Source organism: Mobula birostris, chromosome 10 (genome assembly GCF_030028105.1).
Source record: "Mobula birostris isolate sMobBir1 chromosome 10, sMobBir1.hap1, whole genome shotgun sequence".
Lineage (NCBI taxonomy): Eukaryota > Metazoa > Chordata > Chondrichthyes > Myliobatiformes > Myliobatidae > Mobula > Mobula birostris.
This window is the reverse complement of record NC_092379.1, coordinates 18,927,044-18,949,360: the sequence shown is the minus strand read 5'-3', so window position 1 is coordinate 18,949,360 and position 22,317 is coordinate 18,927,044. Positions and strand designations below refer to the sequence as shown.

Here is a 22,317-nt window from a genome sequence, read left to right as displayed (position 1 = left end):
TCTCTATAAAATCTCCACTCGGTCTCCTGCAAGCCAGAGCTTTTCACCAGATCTAAGCTGGAGGTTGCTAGAGATTTAATAACCAAGTACAGTAGCAGAAAGACATCCATCTCACTGTTATTTTGACTCCCCTCAGTAACTGTAAATAAATTATATGTTCTGCAATCTGTATATTCACCCCAAGGAAAGTCTTAGTTTAGACAGCTTCTCCCTTTAACTCAGTCATGGCAACATCCCTGTAAATCTTTTCTGCACTCTTTCCAGATTAATAACATCTTTTCACCAGCAGGACGAATAAAAACTGAACACAATACCCCATATGCAATCTCACCAGCACCTTGTACAATCCCACCATGTGCTCCCAATTTTTACACACAATACCAACAGTCTTCTTCACCACCCTGTCTACATGTGACTCCACTTTCAGTGACCATATAGACCATAAGATATTGGAGCAGAACTTGGCCATTCAGCTGATTGGGTCTGTTCCGCTACTTGATCATGGCTGATCCATTTCCCTCTCAACCCCATTCTCTTACCTTCTCCCCATAATCTTTTACACCCTGACTTATCAAGAATTTATCAACCACCATTTTAAATACACTCAGTGACCTGGCCTCCATAACTGCATGTGAAAACTAATTCTACAGATTCACCACCCTTAGGCTAAACAAATTGTTCCTCATCTCTGTTTTAAAAGGGCGTCCCTCTATTCTGAAGTTGTGCCCTTTGGTCCTAGACTCCCCCACCGTGGGGAACATTCTCTGCACATGCATCCTTATCTAGGCCTTTCAACATTTGATAGGTTTCAATGAGATCCCCCTCATTCTTCTAAATTCCAGCAAGTACAGGCCCAGAGCGATCAAATGCTCCAAATATGATTAGCCTTTCAATCCCAGAGTCATTTTCATGAACCTCCTTTGAACTCTGCCCAATGTCAACACATCCTTACTTAGATAAGGGGCCCAAAGCTGCTCTCAACTCTCCGAGTGAGACTACACCAATGCCTTATAAAAACCCAGAATTACATCCTTGTTTTTATATTCTAGTCCTCTGAAATGAATGGTAACATTGCATTTGTTTTCCTCACCACTGAGCTACAATTTAAACTTCAGGGAATTCTGCACGAGAACTCCTAAGTCCCTTTGCATCTTGGATTTTTGGGTATTCTCCCCGTTTAAAAATAGTTTACGCTTTTATTCCTTCTACCAAGGTGCATGACTATACACTTCCCAACAGTATATTCCATCTGACATTTGTTTGTCCATTCACTAATCTAAGTCCTTCTGCAGCCTACCTGCTTCCTCAACAACACCTGCCCCTTCACCTTTCTTCATATTGTCCGCAAACTTGACCAAAAAGCCATCAATTCTGTCATCCAAATGTGAAAAGAAGCGGTCCCAATACTGACCCCTGTGGAACACCATTAGTCACCGGCAGCCAATCAGAAAAGGTTCCCTTTATTCCTGCTCTTTCCCTCCTGCCATTCAGCCAATGCTCTATCCATGCTGGTATCTTTCCTGTAATACCATGGGCTCTTATCTTGTTAAGCATCCTCATGTGTGGCATCTTGTCAAAGGCTTTTTAAAAATCCAAGCACATAATATCCACCAGCTCTCCTTTGTCTATCCTGCTTGTTATTTCCTCAAAGAATTCCAATGGGTTTGTCAGACAAGATTTCCCCTGAAGGAAACCATGTTGACTTGGCCATTTAGATTAGATTAGATCATGAGGACACGCAATCTTCTTTTATTGTCATTTAGTAATGCATGCATTAAGAAATGATACAATATTCCTCCAGTGTGATAGCACAGAAACACAGGACAGACCAAGACTGAAAAACTAACAAAAACCACATAATTTTAACATATAGTTACAACAGTGCAACAAGACCATAACTTGATGAAGAACAGGCCATGCCACAGTAAAAAAGTTCAAAGTCTCTCGAAAGTCCCACATCTCACGCAGACGGGAAAAGGAAGAAAACTCTCCCTGCCATGCCTGACCACAGTCCAACTCTGAGTCATCCGAAAACTTCGAGCTCCGATCAGCCCTCCAACACCGAGTACCGAGCACCACCTCTGCCGAACGCTTCGACCCCAGCCACGGTTGCCAGCAGCAGGCAAAGCCGGGATTTTGGGGCCTTCCCTCCAGAGATCCTCGACCGCACAGTAGCAGCGGCAGCGAACCGAGCATTTCAGAAATTTCTCCATATGTTCCTCTGTGCCTTCCAACGTCTGTCTCCAACAAATCAGGATTGTGCACGGCATCCTACTTACAATTACGATATCATTTCACCAGACAGCTGCGCGCGCTGCGCTGGGCTGCCATCTGCTCCTCCCGTTTAATTCTCATGTGACTCCAAGGACCTTGAAACTTCATTCTCAACAATCATCTCCAACAGCTTCCCAGTCACTCAGGTCAGCCTAACTGATCTATAATATGCTTTCTTCTGCCTCTTTCCCTTGTTGAAGAGTGGAATGACATTTTCAGCTTTCCAGTCCTCTAGAACCATGTCAGAATCTAGTGATTCTCGAAAAATTATTCTTAATATCTCCACAATCTCTTCAGCTGCCTCTTCAGAAATCTAGGGTGTAGTCCATCTAGTCCAGGTGGCTGATTTACCTTCAGACCTTTCAGCTTCCCAAGCACCTTCTCCCTTATGCCCCGTGACACTCTCAAACCTCCGGCAAACTGTGAGCGTGTTCCACAGTGAAGACTGATGGAAAATATCTATTCAATTCATCCACCATTTCCTTGTTCCCCCATTACTACCTCTCCAGTGTTATTTTCCAGCAGTCCGATATCTACTCTCGCCTCACTTTTACACTTCATATATCTGAAAAACCTTTTGGTATCCCCTTTGATATTATTGGCTAGCTTACCTTCATATTTCATCTCTTCTCTCCCTACAGCTTTTTTAGTTGCCTTCTGTTGGTTTTGAAAAGCATCCCAATCCTCTAACTCCCCACTAGTTGTTGCTCTATTATAGGCCCTTTCTTTTGTTTATACTTTGTCTTTGACTTCCCTTGTCAGCCATGGAATGTCATCCTGCCTCCAGAATACTTGTCATTGCTCCTCTGCCATCATCTCTGTTAGTGTCCCCTTCCATTCAACGTTGGCTAACTCCTCTCTCATGACTCTGTAATTTCCTTTACCCCAGTGTAATACTCCACTGGAGCTGGAGTTGGATGTACTCAGGATCATCCAGGAGGCTGAAGACATTATAGATGAGACTATTGAAGAGGTGGTCACACCCAGAGTATGGGCTTCACACAGTAGATGGGTGACCAACAGAAGAGGTAAGGGGATTCAGCAGTCATTGCAAGGTTCCGCTGTAGCCATTCTCCTCAGCAACAAGTACACCTCTTTGGATACTGCTGTGTGGGATGACCCATCAGGGCATAAATCAGATGTCAGATCATAGAAGGAGAGGGAATGGCAGGTAAGGAAATGTCTGGTCAGAGGAGGAATCTGGAAGCAATGCCTCAGTCCAACGGGATGATGTGCTGAAATGGTTTGCACCACAATTTCCTGGCTCAATGAGACATCAGACATAGAGAGATGGAGGAGTGAAGGGAATGGAAATGACATCCATAAGATAGATTTAAATTAAAGAGGAAGAGAAAGACAGTACTGCAGGTTTAAATTCATTAGAATGAATCTGTGGACTTCGTTAAGGAAGCTCCTCAGATAGAGTAATTGACAGTAGAGTGGACTCCCATATGGAGGAGAGTGAGAGGAAACTCACGAATCATTTCAGAATGAATTCCTGACAAGAGGTCAGTAAAGTCCATGTAAATTATTTAATTCATTTATTTACTGACATAAAGCATGGAATAGGCCCTTCTGGCCCTTCGAGCCACACTGCCCAGGAATCCTGATTTAATCCTAGTCTAATCACAGGACAATTTACAATGACTAATTAAAGTACCAACCGGTTTGTCTTTGGACTGTGAGAGGAAACTGGAGTACCCGGTGGAAACCCACACATTCTCGGGGAGAAATTACAAATTCCTTACAGGCAGTGACAGGAATTGAACCCCAGGTCACCTGCACTGGAAAGCATTCTGCTAACCACTACACTACTGTGGAAGTGGAATCTGCATAAAGTCACTCAGAGACCGTATAAGTACAAATTCTTTATTCAAAGCACCCGGGGCTTACTCAGTTAGTCGCCCAAACAGGAACAGTCCACCAACTAACTCACAATTCCCCTTACAACATGAGTATATTCATTCAGATACCCCCACACAAGACAGGCTGGAGCCAAACTTATCTACTCCATGACATTCCCGAAAGACAAATTACAGAATAGGCATAAGGTCTCATACACAGAACAGGCTGGTCTTATCTCTGCAAATAATTGCACAAGGACAAGGACCCTGAAACACCAGCTGGCTAACTTCAAGAAGAAATACTTATCAGCATTGAATAGCACATCTGTCGATCATCAATGGTTTCTTTCAGAGAAAACAGCCTGCTATGCTTAACTGACCATGTTAACCCCTTATATACTTCACCACTACCATGCCACCCCAAATGCTGGGTTCCCCAGCCTGTCTGATGGATTTGTTGATCAAAACTTAAACTTGTGTTGGGTCCTGATGTCCTGATGAAGAGTTCTTCAGAGGTCAAGAAGGGGCATTAAAACCCATTGCTTATGACTGTTGAAAACTGGTAGCAGACATTCCATTCAAATCCCACTGCTTAAATTAATCAGTGAGATAGTCCCTATTCGAGCAATGTGATACCTGCTACTGAAATTGGGAGTTTCCAGGAGATGCATGGAATGGCAACCCTCTGTTACATCTATGTAGGTAATTATTTAAAAACAAACAAACATAAGAAAGTTAAACTACAAGCCAAATAACAATTATACAGTCCAATCCAACACCTGAAAGGTCAAAATTCCCCAAATAATAAGGTAGTACCATCACACTACCCTCCTCAGGACAGTTATTTGCAGGTATTGTGAGATCTATCAATCAGAGTTTAAAGAGACACAAATCCAATTCAGGTGATGTTATTTTATTCAAGGTAATCACAAAAATCAAATAGCAATCTACTGGCCCAAGGCTCTTATAGGAATAAAACTACACATTTTATTGTCCAGATGTCAGAAAGAAAGGTTTAATAGATACCTATACTTGCAGACCTCATTATCTGACAATGTTGCAATGACAGATCATCGATTCTCTCTGAATACGCAAGTTGATTATCCCTGATCTTCAGGGCCTGAGAGTTTCCAGGCCACTGATAACCTCGCCCCCCCCCCCCCACAGCTCCCACAGAGATTGTTGTCTGTGTTGCTGTTTCAGTCTAAAGTTGATTCACCGGGCAGCCTTCATTCTCATCAACAAACGTGAGCTCCAGCATGTCACACCGGGATTCTGCCCATCGATGGAACATTGACAAGGCAGTCCGTGGCATCTTTTAGTTTCTCCTTATTTTCCACTTTATTGCTGCCAATTCACAATCATCTGATCACCTGAACTACAGTCATCAGGATGAGCTTCTGTGCTCAGTCTGAGCAAACACACTTTCAGTTGTTGGTGGGAGTTTCCCAACTGCTTCAGAACATAAAGTGCAGGTATACCTACATTTGAACTGCTCATTCCCATAACATAATCAATAAATCAATCAGTAACAGTCAATCATCATTACAGTGAGCCTGTTTCTGACACGAGACAAATGCTCTGTAATGAAGAGAGGGTCTTGCTGTCTCTGCATATTTTGCCCTTCGGCTTCGATTCATTTTGTCTCATTCTGTGTGATAAACGTAGGCTGGTGCAAAGCACAACGTTAGAATTGTATTTCCATATGTAAAGCAGTGTGTTTATTCTTTTTAGTAACACAGCTCCACTGGGAGGGCCCCCTGCTCAAATTAAACCTGCCTGTGAAACCTGAGAGGAAGTGTAAGGACTGAGTGTTAATGTTATCGCAGAGTTTCAGACATCTGTCAGCTATTAATCACAAATGTTACTGACCTTCAAGTAAACCTACAACACAGAACAGCAGAGCACAGGAACAGGCCCTTCAGCCCATGATGACTATGACAACCACAACGCCAAATTAATCTAAACCGAACTATCTGCACAGAATCCATATCCCTCCATATCCTGAATGGTCATGTGCTTTTTCAAATGTATCTCCACTGTCCTATCATGCTGATTCACCACCACTCCTGCCAGTGCATTCCAGGCACCTATCACTGCGTGTAAAAATACAACCCACAAATCTCCTTTGAATGTTATACCCCTCATCTTAAATCTCTTTTGGAAATGACATTTTATTCTGGGAAAATGACTCTGACTGTCGACCCTATCGATGAGTCTCATGCTTTTATCAGCCTCTATCAGGTTGCTTCTCAGCCTACACTCCAGAGTATACAGTCAAAGACTGTTCAACCTCTCCTTACAGCTAATATTCTCTAATCCAGGCAACATGCTCGTGAACATCTTTTACATCCTCTCCAAATCCTCCACATCTTTACAATGGAGCAACCAGAACTGAGGGTTCATGAAGTTTCACCCAGATTAATGCAGGCATGAAACCTATGTTTCAACTTGGACAAAAAGCAATCTGTACTCTCCTCTTACCCAGTCCCATGGAATTCTCCCAGCAGGGACACTGCCTCCTTGATGCTGGAATGTACTGGATTTGACTTTTGGGCTCTTTCCTGTGAAAAAAGGGGGACATTGTTGGACTCATTAGTAATATGTGAGAGGCGGGTCATGAGAAGGTTGAAGGGTAAAGCATATTTCCACCTCACAGATGAGAAAAATACCTGATAGGGTGGAGGAGAAAGTCTTCAGGGGGATTAAAACTATTGTAAATAATCACTAATCATCCAACTTGGATTATTCATCCAGAGGATGGGAGAATATAGATCTCTCCCACAGAAGTGAATGTTGTGAAAGGGAACAGAAGAGGAAGTTAACCCAGATGCACAAAGATGGAGTGACTGGAGGTTCCTGCAGAAAATAAACAATGGCATGAAATAATTGGTCTGAATCTGCTGCTGTGCTGTACGTTTCATTTAACTCTGTGTATTACCAGAGTCACGGGAGAGAAACAAAATCTATTGAGTTTCCTTTCCTTCACCATGTTCTTCTCCCACTCTCTTTAGGTCGAGGCAGGTACGTATGAAAATACTCAGGGGTGGTGAGAAACATAAGGAGGTAAACTGCCCACAGTCACAGAGGTTGTTGTTTGGACAGGTCTTGTTTCTGCTGTGTCAGCTGACTGACTCAGATTCCATAAGGGAATGACCAATCCCAGCGGACAGAGAGGGAATGTGAAAGATGAGAGACCACTGGCAGGTTTGGGTTCTAATTAATCCTAAGGATGAATTTAAGCTAAAGGTCTCAATGTGCTGCAGTTAATGGGGAAAACAGGGATACAGAGGGGTGGAAATTACACTACTGTGGAGTAGAGATTTCATGGCTTTGTGAAGGGCAGATCATGTCCAACAGTCCTGATGGAGTTCTTTGGGGAGGTGACCAGGCATATACATGAGGGTAATGCAGGGGATGTGATCTATATGGATTTTAGGAAGGCATTTGATAAGGTTCCACATGGTAGGCTTGTACAGGAAGTCAGAAGGCATGGGATCCAGGGAAGTTTGGCCAGGTGGATTCAGAATTGGCTTGCCTGCAGAAGGCAGAGGGTTGTGGTGGAGGGAGTACATTCAGATTGGAGGATTGTGACTAGTGGTGTCCGACAAGGATCTGCTCTGGGACCTCTACTTTTCGTGGTTTTTATTAACGACCTGGATGTGGGGGTGGAGGGGTGGGTTGGCAAGTTTGCAAATGACAGAAAGGTTGGTGGTGTTGTAGATAGTGTAGAGGGTTGTCAAAGATTGCAGACAGACATTGATAGGATGCAGAAGTGGGCTGAGAAGTGGCAGATGGAGTTCAACCCGGGGAAGTGTGAGGTGGTATACTTTGGAAGGACGAACTCCAAGGCAGAGTACAAAGTAAATGGCAGGATACTTGGTAGTGTGGAGGAGCAGAGGGATCTGGGGGTACATGTCCACAGATCCCTGAAAGTCGCCTCACAGGTAGATAGGGTTGTTAAGAAAGCTTATAGGATGTTAGCTTTCATAAGTCGAGGGATAGAGTTTAAGAGTCGCGATGTAATGATGCAGCTCTATAAAACTCTGGTTAGGCCACAATTGGAGTTCTGGTCACCTCACTATAGGAAGGATGTGGGAGCATTGGAAAGGGTACAGAGGAGATTTACCAGGATTCTGCCTGGTTTACAGAGTATGCAATATGATCAGAGATTAAGGGAGCTAGGGCTTTACTCTTTGGAGAGAAGGAGGATGAGAGGAGACATGATAGAGGTGTACAAGATAATAAGAGGAATAGATAGAGTGGATAGCCAGCGCCTCTTCCCCAGGGCACCACTGCTCAATACAAGAGGACATGGCTTTAAGGTAAGGGGTGAGAAGTTCAAGGGGGAAGGCTTTTTACTCAGAGAGTGGTTGGTGCGTGGAATGCACTGCCTGAGTCAGTGGTGGAGGCAGGCACATTCGTGAAGTTTAAGAGACTACTAGACAGGTGCGTGGTGGAATTTAAGGTGGGGGGCTATATAGGAGGCAGGGTTTAAGGGTTGGCACAACATTGTGGGCTGAAGGGCCTGTAATGTGCTGTATTCTATGTTCTAATTAGACCACATCTGAAGCACTGGCTGTGATTCTTGGCATCACCCCTTGGAGAAGGGGTTGTGTGGACCAGGGCCAGTGAAGTGCTAGTGGGACTAGGATAGAATATTAGGTCTGGTCTCTTGTTCCCCGAAGTGTGGAAAATTGAAGGCCAGTGTAATTGGGGAGTTTAAAAACTTTCAAGAATGGTGCAGAAGAATAACACAAAGAATCTGTTACTTCAGGATATACAGGGCACTGGAAATCTGGATCTCTTCCTGGGAACTGGTCAAGACTGGGGTGAGGGGCGGTGGGAGGAGGTGTCAGTTGAAATTTCAAAATTAATAGAATTTTGTTTGAGTTCAATTATTAAAATATGAGCCAAGGAGGGTAAATGGAGATCGGACATAGGTCAGCTTTGGAGGGAATAGACGGAAGGGCTGAACAACCTCCTTCTGACACTCAGTGCACGGGATAAATTTGAACAGGATCTCTGTGTGCAGCTGTTGATTTACTAGAAACACATTTCATATTCTCATTCTTGACAGGTGGGTGAAACTGGACAGTGATATTGGGATATTTCCTTCTCAGCTTCCTGTCGGAGATGTGGCTTGACTTAATCTGAACAGGGGGCCTTCCAGAGGTCCTCTGCGTCTACTCAGTAAATTTCTGAAATACCCTGTCCATCGTGCTCCATTCTCTTGTCAAAAGCAGACCCTTCTTGCCTCTCATGGGGCTACTGGATCTGGCTTGGAACATTCCACATACCAGTTTTGAAATCTTGTATATATTTTCCTGATCACATCGACTGGCGCTCTTGTGGCCGCCAGTGCAAGGTCTTCTATGTAGACTCTCTTATCCACTCTTAGAAGCTCTTCACTTTCTTGCTAGCTTCAGTGAATGCCAATTAAAGTTTCACCTTAATTCGTGTTGACTTTGCATTGAACATTTTCTTCCTAATTTTCCATCTTTCTTCTAAGTCTGTCCATGTTTCCTGCTGTATCCATGCTTTGTTATTTTTTCCAGCGCTGTAATGTAGACAAGCCTCGCTGCTCTTGTTGAACACTGATGCAATCTGTTTCTACATCGTGTTGATCTTGTCCACTGACACATCCCCGCCAATGTCTGAAAGCCCTCCTTAAGCTGAATGGTGACGGCAGATCTCACACTGATGTTCTTAAGTTTCTCAACATCAAAACATCTTTGTACATGTGCTGTGGTCCCAGTGCTTCTCAGCATGAGTTTCATCACTGCTACAGCAAGGTGATGATTACTTCCTGTATCTGCTCCTCTCTTCACCTTTACACCCTGCAAGGATCGTCTCCACATACCATTTATCATCAAATGGTCAATCTGGATCTTGTCACATCCATTGGGTAAGCTCCATGTCAGTTTGTTTATTTCATGGTGTGGAAAGAGGGTCTCTCCTGTGACCAGATTGTTCATGGCACAGAATTCCACCAGACTTAACACCATTGTTATTGATCATCCTATATCCTTGCGTATCCATGGCCCTAATGAAGTGTGAGTTGTTATTTCCCACTTTGCCATTTAGATCTCCAATGATGATGATTATGTCACGGCGTGGTGTTAACTCTAACTCCACCATTTGTAGAAGATATCCTATTCTTCAATGTCACTATTGTTATTTGGAGCATAACACTGGATCACAGTCATGTTCACTTGCTTCACTCTCAGCCTGACTCTCACCAGCCGACTGTTGATTGGTTTTCATTCCACTGGGCACTTCTCAATGCCTTTCTTCAAAATGACAGCTAATCCATCATGACGTTGACCATCTTCCCTTCCTGAATATAAAACTGCTGCACCAGCTGCTGCCTTTAGTCTGCCAGACCCTGACCATCTGCTTTCACTGATGCCAGTGTACGTTGGCTGTAATGACACATTACCGTAGTTATTTGTGCTAGCTTGACAGTGTTGTACATGGTTCGACAATTCCAAAAAACATTTTTGGTCTTGGTCTTGGCAAAGTTCATGGCTCCCTTCACCATACCCATAGTTTCCTCTCTGTTTTCACTCCTGTCAGCCATGCAAGTCCCGGGTGGTGACTAGGGAACACTATCACACTCAGATGTAGAAGGATTCTTCATTGCTGTTTCCATAATTGCGACAAGAGTCTTTGATGAAGATGCTTTGGACCCAAATGCTGGAGTATCCGAAACAAAGATCGAGACACGGTATCAAACTGGATCCAGGTCTGAGCACAAAACGAATGCTAGACAATATCACTAGTAGGGTTTACCATTGAGCACTGAACATCAGTTCAGGTGTTCTTTCATACTCAATTCTTGGTGCCCAAAACATGATTATCAATTAGCGGGATCATCCTGAACCTTAAAGGGGCTGCTACCGGCTATCTGTGCTCCAGAGAGTTGGAGAGTCTAAATCCTGGAAGCTGGCACAGTTGGGAGCATCTCGTAACAATTACAATTTTCTTTATAATAAGTCAGGTTCACTAACCCTGACCTGAAACTCCAAACCTGGAGGAACGGTGAACCGTTCTTTGTTCAGTCTCTATCCTTTCACATGTTTGGCATGGGTGACCCTACCTAGAGTTAAAGCACAAGACCCCGATGTAAGCCAACATAGATCTCTGGTTCACTGAGGCACACAAGCCACGATACTCTTTGACAAGATTGTGGTCCTCTTGGGGGTAAAAAGAAGTTTCACTATTTTGACTGGTGCCATGGTGGGGTTGTTGTGTCAGGTGGACATAAAAGGTTTGGAAAGTTCTCCACTATCTGTTCCGACATTGATCCCTCAACCAGTATCACACTGAAACAGGTTAAAAAGATTTTGTGGGGAGAACTGCTGAGGGCTTGGCACTGAAATTCATGGTGCCAAGTCCCTGAAAGAGAAAATACCTTATAAGTGTAAATTCCACCCATTTCCACCAGGAATCGCTGTTTAGCATTGATTCTTGTGGTGTGGGAGCAGTGAGAAGATTGTGTGGTAACTCTTTTTGTTGCTTCATACATTTTCCTGCAAAGACAGTCTCAGCCTATGTCTCTAAGGAGAATATCTGTCCATTGACTGGTCTCTCAGTCCCTGTCTCCCGGGGGATATCTGTCCACTGACTGGTGTCTCTCATTCTCTCTCGCTGGGATTCTGTGTGTTTCAGTTTAAACAAACTGTTCATCGCTGAAATTGATGAATCGAACAGAGAGTGACCGATCTTTAATCCGGATCTGGTCACTGCCGCTGACCTGCCGCCTGTTGCAGAGACAAACATCTTTTGGGGAATTGAAATCGCTGCTGTGGGTGGGGACAGGAAGCTGCGCCTCTGGTTTCAGTGTGTGAGAGCCTGTTCAAACCGCGGCTCCCTCTCTCACTCACAGCCCACGTCCCTATCTAAACAGCGCTCACTGCGACTCCGGACAAAGCCGGCCTGAGCTGAAGCCGCCGATCTCAAAGTGTCCAAGTCCGGCTCAGTGTTCAGGGCGATGGGGGTCGTGCCTTATTTCTGTCTTCCCTTGTCTTGTCTGGCAGGTGGGTGTCCCGCCGCTTGTCGCTCAACCGGGACCGGCTGTTTCTCAGAGGCTTTGTGAACCCCTGACCGTAGAACATTTTATTAATTTCTGCTCTTTTTTATTGACAGGCGTGCGGTCCGCCGTCGTGCTGACACAGCCCGAGTCAGCTTGTGGTAAAGCCCGGACATTCTCACAGACTGACTGTGCGGTCAGTGGGTTCAGCCTCGGCAGCTATAGCATGGACTGGGTGAGACAGGTCTCCGGGAAAGGGCTGGAGTGGCTGGCAGACATATCGAGTGGTGGTAACAAGTACAACGCGCCTGGAGTCCAGAGCCGGTTCACTGTTTCCAAGGACAGCAGCACCGTCTATCTGCAAATGAACAACCTGAGACTGGACGACACTGCCACCTATTACTGTGCGAGAGGGTGGGAGCACGGTGATGGGGAGCTGAACAGAAATTGGTCCCGACAAAGGAGCGTCTGCAGCGCAGTCTGTCTCCACGGATTCCGCATTGCTGCTTCCCAGAGTCAAATCCCTGAAGCCTTACTCGGACTGCTGGGCGCAAATGCCCATTTCTGGACAATTAAAAGCCCAAAAGGATTTGACTCTGATTCTGGGGGATGGCGGGAGCCGGTGTCCGCAGACAGGGAAATTGTGAAAATGCCTTTACTCACACGCCAACAAGAGACAAGGACAGAGTTTGGGATGGAAATCCTGGAAGCGGCTGCTCCCGGTCCGGACAGGGATCATGTTGATATTTAGAGAAAGTACATGAATCTCCCCGAACCGGCGGGTTTCTCTAGAGCACAGTAACAGTACAAGGGTACACACCCCACCCACCAGTGCACTGTCCACAGACCGGGAACAGGCTCAGGGGAATGGGGTCGGATCTTGTCACCAGACTGTGCCTTGACACCGGCCGATTGTGCTGAGTGAGCTCAGTGTTTGGTTCAAGTCTGGCTTCTGATCCTCAGCACCGACTGAAGCCACGTTCAGGGGCTGAGCGTTTCAGTGCAGTTGAACTTGTTCCCTGTCAGTGACAACAATGGATCTGTTCGGTGTCAAATTACTGGGATTGGGTTTTACTGTCGGCTGCTTTCATGTTGAAGGTAATGGGATTCAGACATAATCTGAGGGAACGGTGTACACATGTATGATCTGGTTGATGTCTCAATATCCCCAGGGTACAGGTGGGTGTCAGTCCCATCATGTAATGTCCGGCATGAGGTCCGTCCTGGGATACAGCAAAAGTATCGGCGATATCCCAGGATTAATTGATGGAATTGAGGTTTTAGTTTTATTCCCTGATGGGCGAGGAGGTGGGGTACTGTGGGGAAGATTTTTGGAGTTGGGAAGGCAGTGGGGAAGTGGTGCAGGAAAGGTAAGGCGGGGAACTGAAATCTCAATTCCTTCACACGTTCCGGGCAGCCTTGCATTGTTGGGTGGGGGAGTGGGGAGTGGTGCAGGTGGGGTGGGGAGGGAAGCGTTCAATTCAATAATGTGTAATAGGGGAGCATTTAAGGGAAGGTTTGTTGATGAAGGTTTGTGATCTGGGACACACTGCCTGAATGATGGTGATGGCCAATAGTGAGTGTGGAGAGGGAACAGGATGAGATCCGCCTTTTGTAGGGATACAGGGAAGAGCAGAGAGACCAATGGGTCTATTGGGTTTGCTCAGCTAAATGAAGCACAGAAACAATAGGATGAACGGCCTCACTCTCTGCTCTATCATTCAATGGAATCAGTATTTATCTTGTAAATCTGGGAAATTCTTCCTCAAAGGGATTCCAACAAGCACCCCAGAGTACACAGAGCATGAGTTAAATGCAGATCACAGCTCCCATGTCCTGTCCTGGCAGCCACGGATTAGATACAAAGATCCTTCTGCACTGTCCCATCCCTCCCAGGACAGGGGCAGCAGAGATTAGACACAGAGTGAAGCTTCCCCCAACCTGTCCCATCACACACTCACGGGACACGAGTTGAACTTTACTGTTCAAATGAACTGTTTATTCTTAGTTCACAGACAGAGCAACTCATCTAATTTCTTGTCCTCCTCCATCCCCCGACTGGGTTTGTTTAACAAGTGTTTTCCTACGTTAACCAGTGTTGCTGGTGATTCAGTAAAAGTGGTTGTGAGATAAAGTGCTGACATTTACAGAGCACCTTTCATGGTGCCCCCGAGGTCTTCACAGGCAATGAAGTTGTTTCAAAGTACAGCCCTGTTGTAGAGTCGGGAATGTGGAGCCACTCTGCATACAGCAGAATCCACAAACGGCAAGGCGAGAACGATCAGACAGTCTGTTCTGGTGATGTTATTGAAGGAGAAATATTGTCCAGGACACCGTGGACACAGTGATCCAATGGACAGGCACAAGGTTGGATTTGGAGTGATTGGAAACAGGACAGTACATCAAAGCAAATGAGTAGTGCAGAGGGATGGATGAACAGTCCACGGATACCACCATAACAAAATTGACAAATTTATACTCAGTTCATAATACAGATTTGGATCTGTGGTCGGATTTCCAAGATTTTAATAATTGGTATTGTTTTTAAATCCAATCATTGGTAATGATGACCCTTCAGTTTTACTGATGTCCCTCAGGGAAGGAGATCTGTCATCCTGACCCTTCGAGCCTATTTATGACTCCTGATCCATCAATGTGTTTGTCTCCAAATGCCCTCTGAATAGCAGCTCAGATGCGTAATTCATTCAGACTTTACCGGCAAAGCCCAGATCCCAAAGGATGAATAAATAAAACTGCCCATCTTTCGTTCATACTACCCGATATTCTATCCACTTAGTACAATACAGACTAAAATCAGACTGAGTCTCCCCCAATCTGCTGATTCTGGGCAATCATTTCGTACAAATTCCCAAGTGTTATTTCATTGCAAATTTCTTCTGAGCTGATCCACCCAGATCCAGTTCCCCTCTTCACCCCAGCACCCTGTGATCCACCCAGATCCAGTTCTCCTCTTCACCCCAGCACCCTGTGACCCATCCAGATCCAGTTCCCCTCTTCACCCCAGTACCCTGTGATCCACCCAGATCCAGTTCCCCTCTTCACCCCAGCACCCTGTGACACACCCAGATCCAGTTCCCCTCTTCACCCCAGCACCCTGTGACCCACTCAGATCCAGTTCCCCTCTTCACCCCCGCACCCTGTGACCCACCCAGATCCAGTTCCTCTCTTCACCCCAGCACCCTGTGACCCACCCAGATCCAGTTCCTCTCTTCACCCCAGCACCCTGCAGTCAGTTTGTTGGGTGTTTTTACAAAGACCCAGAGGATCACTGATCCAGACAGAACTGTACTTACCACCTGCTGGTCCCGGGATGTAAAAGATCCTCAGCTGCAAATCTCACCGACTGACATTATTGTGCCTCCTGCACTGCCGACACTGAGCAGCTCAGGGAACATCTGTGGGTGAGAAGCAGAGTGAATGTTTCACATCAGTGACCTTTCACCAGACTCCGTCAGTCTGATTTCTGGCAACTACGCTGTTTCCAGTGTTATTTTACAGAATTTATTTTCAAGAAAACAATCTGTTTTTCATTGACTTCTACAACCCCAGAACATCCCAGAGCCTTTTCCAACCCAGCAAGTACTTCTGCAGTGTGTCACTTCATGTGGGGGACTAAACCTCCAACTTGTCTGCATCTTGTTCCCACAAACTGAACTACGACATGACAATCTAGTCCGCTTGGGTGATGTTGGAAGGGAATGGTCACTTTCGGCCTACAATTCCTAAAGTTCCCCACCACTGAGAAGTCCTCAGCTGAATTCTGACTATGCAGTAGATGAATAGACAAACACTAGTTAGTTATAGGCCATCCATATGGTCCCTAGTCTTTGGGCCAGCAATTCCCCTGCTGTCAGGGGTTGACACTGATAAAGAGCAGTAAGGCTCCTCAGACTACAGCTGACCAGCCCTTTCCTGAGGTACTGTCTACCTGGGAAGCTGAGGATAGTGTGGGTGAAATGGTGCTGGTTGTGCCTGGCAGTCTGAAGGAGACAACTAGTGTTCAGTCACTTACACTGGAGTCAATCTCACAGTTCCACAGACCACTGTAACCCAGGATTTACTGAGTGACATATGCCTCCAGAGCAGTGACCACACACTACCACATGGCACCAGGTCCTGCTGGAATTCCCAGGGTAACACTGGGAAATCCACCTCCACGTTTCCCTCACAGGCCGGACCTGACAAAGGATCACATTTTCCATTCATCTGACTGGGGATTCCGGGCCTTGGGAAGGGATTTATCCAGGAATGATTTCTGTCTGATTATTATGTTTTAATGCATTTCAGATTTATTATTTTAAACAAAATATGCAAAATTAATTGTTGCCACAGGAATTTACATTAACTTTAATGTTTCCAAGTCATTTTGAACCTGTTAATTACATGACAGCATTAACACAAGACAAACCCCTCCCATCAGGGTGTTCTGGACCCAGAGTCCCAGCAGGGTGTTGTCTGAGGCTATTTAATGCTGAGGCCCTGATACACCTCAACACAAGCCGCCAGCATCCAGAAACCCAGTGAGGTCCCACCTTTCCCAGTGTAGGAGTGTGGGGAGAGTCCCAGTAGGTTTGAACCAGCACCATTCAGCCCGGTCTGTGTGGACATGGTCCGGCTGGCACCGTGCCCTGTGCTTTCTCTCCTGTGACACTTCAATCACAGCACAGGTCAGCTTGTCCCACTGTTTGACAGAAGTTGTGTCCCCGATGGGGAGTCTGACGTCAGCATTTCACTGGTTGTTTCAGGCCCAGTCTGAAAGGAATGAGAAAGGGACCATTTCTCTGCTCTGCCTGTCCTGTCAACCTGAATCACCTGTGTTTGCTCAGGAAGGCAAATATTCTGAGTTCACAGTCCCCAGTGTCACCTTGAAATGGTTCAAAACAATGCAGCTGTCATTACTGACCAGTTACATTATATCGATTCCTATCTACTTGAGATAGTTATTGATTTATATTCATTCTATTTGAAACCCAGATTTCAATATTTTATGCCTTTTGTCCCAGAGTGATGACTGTGAAGTGAATATTTCATTATTTTGCCCCTGAATGAAATTGTGACCTTCCCACCACTCCACTTCCACTCCAAATGTTGAATTTGCTGCCCTTCCAATAGCAGAATCGATCTGAAGCCTGTGTGTGTCTGTTGACCATCTTACTGTTGGGCAACAAAGCCCTCATCTACTGCAATTCACACTGTCTGACACATACCCTCCCGCTAGTCTCCTACTCCCAGAGCTCCTGCTGTGTCCACACAGTCTTTTTGGGTGATTTTAACCTCATCCACCAGCAACAATCTGTCATTGACAGTGTCAATCATGAGGTGAATGATGTCACGTCAGTGGGTCAGAACAAACCCCGTCCACAACACTGTTCAAGGTAACTCTGACAACTGGTCAAACCACATATCCACCTGTCAAAGCTGTCAATTGGTCAATTAGCTAATTGATCTTCACACCTTTACCTACCTTAGTAAGTCAACACGTCTCCTTTTCCTGTGAAATGAATTAAGAAACAGTGCTTTCAAGTGTATTTCACACCTTAAGTGGTTGGGAATTGCTACAACCTGCATTTCCTCTCTGGGCTGGTCGTTCAGTGAGAATATCACCTACATCTAACAACACTTTGAGAATTCTCCATCTCCCCAGGAATCTCATCGTCACTGTCGGTTGTGTTGGCCGACACTTCTCCACAGAGTCTGGGCTAATGTATTTCCACAGTTCCTCTGTCCTTTCTGATGCAAGTTACCATTCCCTCCCAGTTAGCCAGTAGTTTCCACAGACTCAGTGGGGTTGGAATTCTTGCTCAGTCACACACGGTAAATATGTGAGGCAGTGTCAGCTGCATCATGTAGTCTGTTGAGTTGAATTTCAGAAGCAGAGTCCATTTCCCAACCTCCACTATACTGCACACATGGTGCTGGAGACTCGGTACCACTATATCCACACCAATCACTCCTCTCATCAACAGCAACACTGAACACATCAGAATTATTCCAATAAGTTACTTCTAAATCTTACTTTTTTTGTAAACTTCATTGATCAAGTGCTAACAGACTTTTCCGAATCAGGAATTGTATTTGGAGGAGAGACAGATTGTCACTTTGGTATTTTGGCTGAAATTCCACCAATCGGACATTGGGTCACTGCCTCAGTCCTGCACTGAAGTGTTGGCCTGGATTGTGAGTCCAAGTTGCCACTGTGGGATTGATCCACACCCTCCTACCTCAGCGACACAGACTCACAGCTGAGTGTTAAAGTGATATCAGCTTTGTTTCATGAGGTGAATAATTTTGAAAATTACTGCTTTATAAAACGTCTCCTTTCTCTGCCAGTAATGCATTTATTCAGAGAACCGCCTGTGAATTTCTTTCCATTTCAGAGGTCAAGTCCGCACCATCAGTCTACATCACTCCTTCCTGCAACACAGAATCTGACCAAGGCATCAGCCTCCTCTGTCTGGTCAAGGACTATTAGCCTGAGAGCATCAGTCAGACATGGTCCACTAACAGTGGGGACATCACCACTGGAATTAAGAAATTCCAGGCCGGCTGGTGGCGCAGTGAGATCAGCACCAGATTCTGGAGCGAATGTTCCCGAGTTCAAATCCTGGTTAGGCCACTCCCTAGCACGCTTTCCCCACTCCCGAGCACGCTGTCCATCCGTGCCCGGTTGAGTGTCGAGATAGCCACTTGGCCTCGTAAGAAATATATAAGGGTCGAGTCAGGAACGTTCATAACGTGACCCGGTTAATCCTGACACCACGTGCCAGACAAGAATGGCTGAATGTCTGGTATGACATGCTAAAAAAAAATAAGAAATACCCGGCGGTGTTGGTGCAATAATTTTAGTTGTCTATGTTTGTAGTTATAATGAAAATAATTTAGTGAGCAAAGCTCACGTCCCATGTTTTACCTTCTAGAGAAAATCTCCCTGTTCCCTTTTCACTGTCTTCTCAGTGTTAGTTCCTCAAAAAAATATCTCTGCAATTTTGTATTTGTTTCAGTCTCCAGAGTCTATTTCCAGTGTTTCCTGACAGACTCTTCTGTCGATTGTCCACTCACTGAAATGTAGGTGGCGGGATTAATTTTGAATTGATGCCCAATCCTCAAGTGAATGTTGTGACCTTGTGTCCTCAGATCCTCGACCAGGTTCAGAGAGCACATTCATTTATCATGGCTGACAAAACCTCATCCTGATAGGATGTGATATACAAAGGATACAGAGTGGGAATATGTGGGGCTTCCTTTTTTCCAAGCATGGGAAAAGAGGTAAAAATATCTAACACTTAAATCTATGAATCTTCCATTTCCAGGTGGAAAATGTCCCAGCTGTTTTTCGGAGCCTGTGCCAAAGTTCTTTTACCAGAGTAATCTCAATGCAACATTCTCCGATGGTTCTACCCAACAGTATCATTGTTCAGCAGGAAAGTGTGAAATAAAGTGATTGGCTGTGTATACAATTCATCAATGAATTTTATTGCTATCCACTTACTGGATTCTAGACCTGCCTCTGGTATCCATTGGGATTGAAGTTTAACAGAGAGAGAATAAAACACGATTGAAACTGACTACCTCTCCAATCACATTTCTATTATCCTCGTGGCCACCTATTTCAATTTGACTTTCCATTCCCATTCTGTCATGTCTGTCCATGGGCTCCTCTACTGCCATGGTGAGGCCAAAGTCAGGTTGGAGTAGCAACACCTCATATTCCATCCAGGTACCTGCCAAACTGATTCCATGAATACTTATTTTTTAACTTCCAGTAATGATCCCCCACTCCTTTATTCTCCCTTTTATTCTATTCCTCATACTAGATACACCCTCATCCCTTCGTTTCTCCTCACCTTCCCATCATTTCCATTTGGTTCCCCTTCTCCTGCACTTCCCTCCATGGTCCACTGTCCTCTCAGATTCCTTCTGTTTCAGCCATTTATCTCTTCCACTTATGCCCTACCAGCTTCTTACTTCATACTGCCTCCCCCATCCACACACTTTCCCCCTCACCTGGTCTCACCTCTCATCTGACAGAATGTATTCCTCTCTACTCCTCCCACCTTCTTATTCTGGCTTCTGCCCACTTCCTTTCCTGTACCAGTGAAATCTCTCAGCCCAAAATATCGACTGTTTATTTCCATCCATAGATGCTGCCTGACTTGCCGAGTTCCTCCAGCACTTTGTGTGTGTTGTTCAAGATTTCCAGCATCTGTAGAATCTCCTGTGTTTCTGGTTGTCCATACACTCATTCATTTGTGTACATTGTTGCTTCAGTGTGACTCAGATCCCAATTCCAGTTTCTTTGGCCAGATTCCCTGTTGTCTAACTCCAGTCAGCAAGAACTGGAACCTGTTTTTCACCCAATGGCTGTGAGGCATGAGGTGATGAAGGTGAACGGGGCTGAAATTCTAAATTGACTCTGTCAAAGGACGGATGACCCTTTGATAATGTTGGGCACAAGACAAATCGGTGAGACAAGACACAGGGGTCTAACCAGTCTCCTGTCCAATCTGTTATGCTTTGTGTTTAAATCCTGGATCAGACAAATTGCTAAAGTTACATTGGTCCACGTGCCGGACACTGAATTCAGTCCAAGAGGGCAACTCAGTGATCCCAAGGAATACCAGAAAGAAGAATGTTTTGTTAGAATTACTCAAGCATTGACAGAATTCTATACTTCTTGTGGAATAACACCAGCATTCAGCAATAAGGGGAACATTTCCAAGTGACTGCTGAACATCAAGACAGTGCTGATATGGGACATAACTGAGAAACCTGCAAAAAACATGTTTAACAACATCACAGTGATGTTGTTAGGTTTCACCTTGTAGGAAGTAATGGCCTGAAAAGTCTGACAGAGCTGAAGGGCATCTGATTCCTTCACTAAGTTCAATTGGAATTGTACAAAGGTTCATTATTATCAAAGCCTGTATCCACATACAACTTAAAATTTGTGTTCTCCAGATAGCCACGAAAACAAGAAAGAACATGAAAGTCGTTCAGAGAGAAACATGAAACTCACCCCATCCCCCCACTGACAAAAATGGCATCCCAATCATCAATCCCCCCCCGATACCCCCCTTCACAAAACAGAACAGTAACACCGACCCCACAAAACAACCCCTCCCCCACACAAAAAGCTAACAGAACACCGACCCCCAAACACCCTCCCCTCACACTACAAAACAGAAAAGGAACGGGCGATAAAAAACACAGAATATAAGTCTGAAAATGTCCACAGTCCATAAACACAACAGTCGAATCCACAAATACAGAACCACAATACCATCTCCGATATCACCGACATTCATTGAAAGACAGGAGAGGGACACCACACGAGGCAGAGAGGCCGACCCGCCTGTCACAGCAAGACACAAAGCAAAAGGCCGCTCACAGAATCCATCTCCAGCAGCGATCAAAAGACAGGCATCGGCGCCAAGACGTTCACTCGCTTAATGAATGCTTTAAATGGCGAAATGGAGTCAATCGTCGGCTCGCACCCTGTCTTGAAGTTTCATTGCATCGAGGTGATCTGAGTACATGCTCAGGATCTTCTCAGAGTCAGCAAGGTACTGGATCACTGAAACAATCTCCAATCAAAATCGCAGTCTCTAACTCTAACAGTCCCAGAAACATATTTAAGGAGAAAAACAGACATAAAAGACCAAAAAAGGATATCTTCATGAGCTATCTGGAAGAGGTTGACCGAGCGAGGATTGCATTCTGGCATCATCTTGACCAAGATGAGTTTATTCACTCTTAAAATAGCCTTCCGCAGGTCGTACCTGGGCTTCTTGTCTAATGCTAGATCACCAGCCTGGACTGCCATAAATCGAGCCCTCAGCAGACTACAAATCTCCTGGTCCATCCACAGCTTTTGCTTTGGGTATGTCCGGTATGTTCTTGAAGGCACACACTTATCCACACAGGGTTTGACAAAGTTGGTGACAACTGTGGCATATTCATTCCGATTTGAAGATAAGTCTCTGAATACACTGGACAACAAAGATCTTGCTTCCTGAATACCTTTAGCTGTATCTTTTGAATTTTGGGCTACCGATCATGAAAATCATCATGAAATTTCCCTATCACGCACCATTTTTGAAGTCACCTATGTTTATTATTTCAATTCATAATTCAAGTCAATTA

At 45.1% G+C, this 22,317-nt stretch overlaps 1 protein-coding gene and 1 long non-coding RNA gene across 3 annotated transcripts in view; one reads left to right on the top strand and one right to left on the bottom strand.

The window, feature by feature from the left end:
• Positions 1 to 15,554, bottom strand: part of LOC140203877 (uncharacterized) — a 58,113-nt gene extending 42,559 nt beyond the window's left edge. Inside the window, exons 1-2 of the long non-coding RNA XR_011887406.1 lie at positions 15,468 to 15,554; positions 6,603 to 6,682 (exon numbers count right to left, since the gene is read on the bottom strand). This is a non-coding gene — a long non-coding RNA (uncharacterized lncRNA). The remainder of the gene's footprint in view (positions 1 to 6,602; positions 6,683 to 15,467) is intronic.
• On the top strand, positions 11,761 to 20,772 carry LOC140203876 (uncharacterized). Of its 2 annotated transcripts, XR_011887405.1 has the most exons (3): positions 11,761 to 12,160; positions 12,270 to 13,251; positions 19,485 to 20,772. XR_011887405.1 is itself a non-coding variant. In XM_072270023.1 (2 exons), the coding sequence occupies exons 1-2, from the start codon at positions 12,115 to 12,117 to the stop codon at positions 12,902 to 12,904; spliced, it is 681 nt and encodes a 226-aa protein (XP_072126124.1). In that variant the 5' UTR covers positions 11,761 to 12,114; the 3' UTR covers positions 12,905 to 13,583. The 2 variants fall into 2 exon arrangements, 1 of the variants encoding a protein (XP_072126124.1); XM_072270023.1 differs by lacking the exon at positions 19,485 to 20,772 and having other exon boundaries at positions 12,270 to 13,583.
• Positions 20,773 to 22,317: the final 1,545 nt, after the last annotated feature.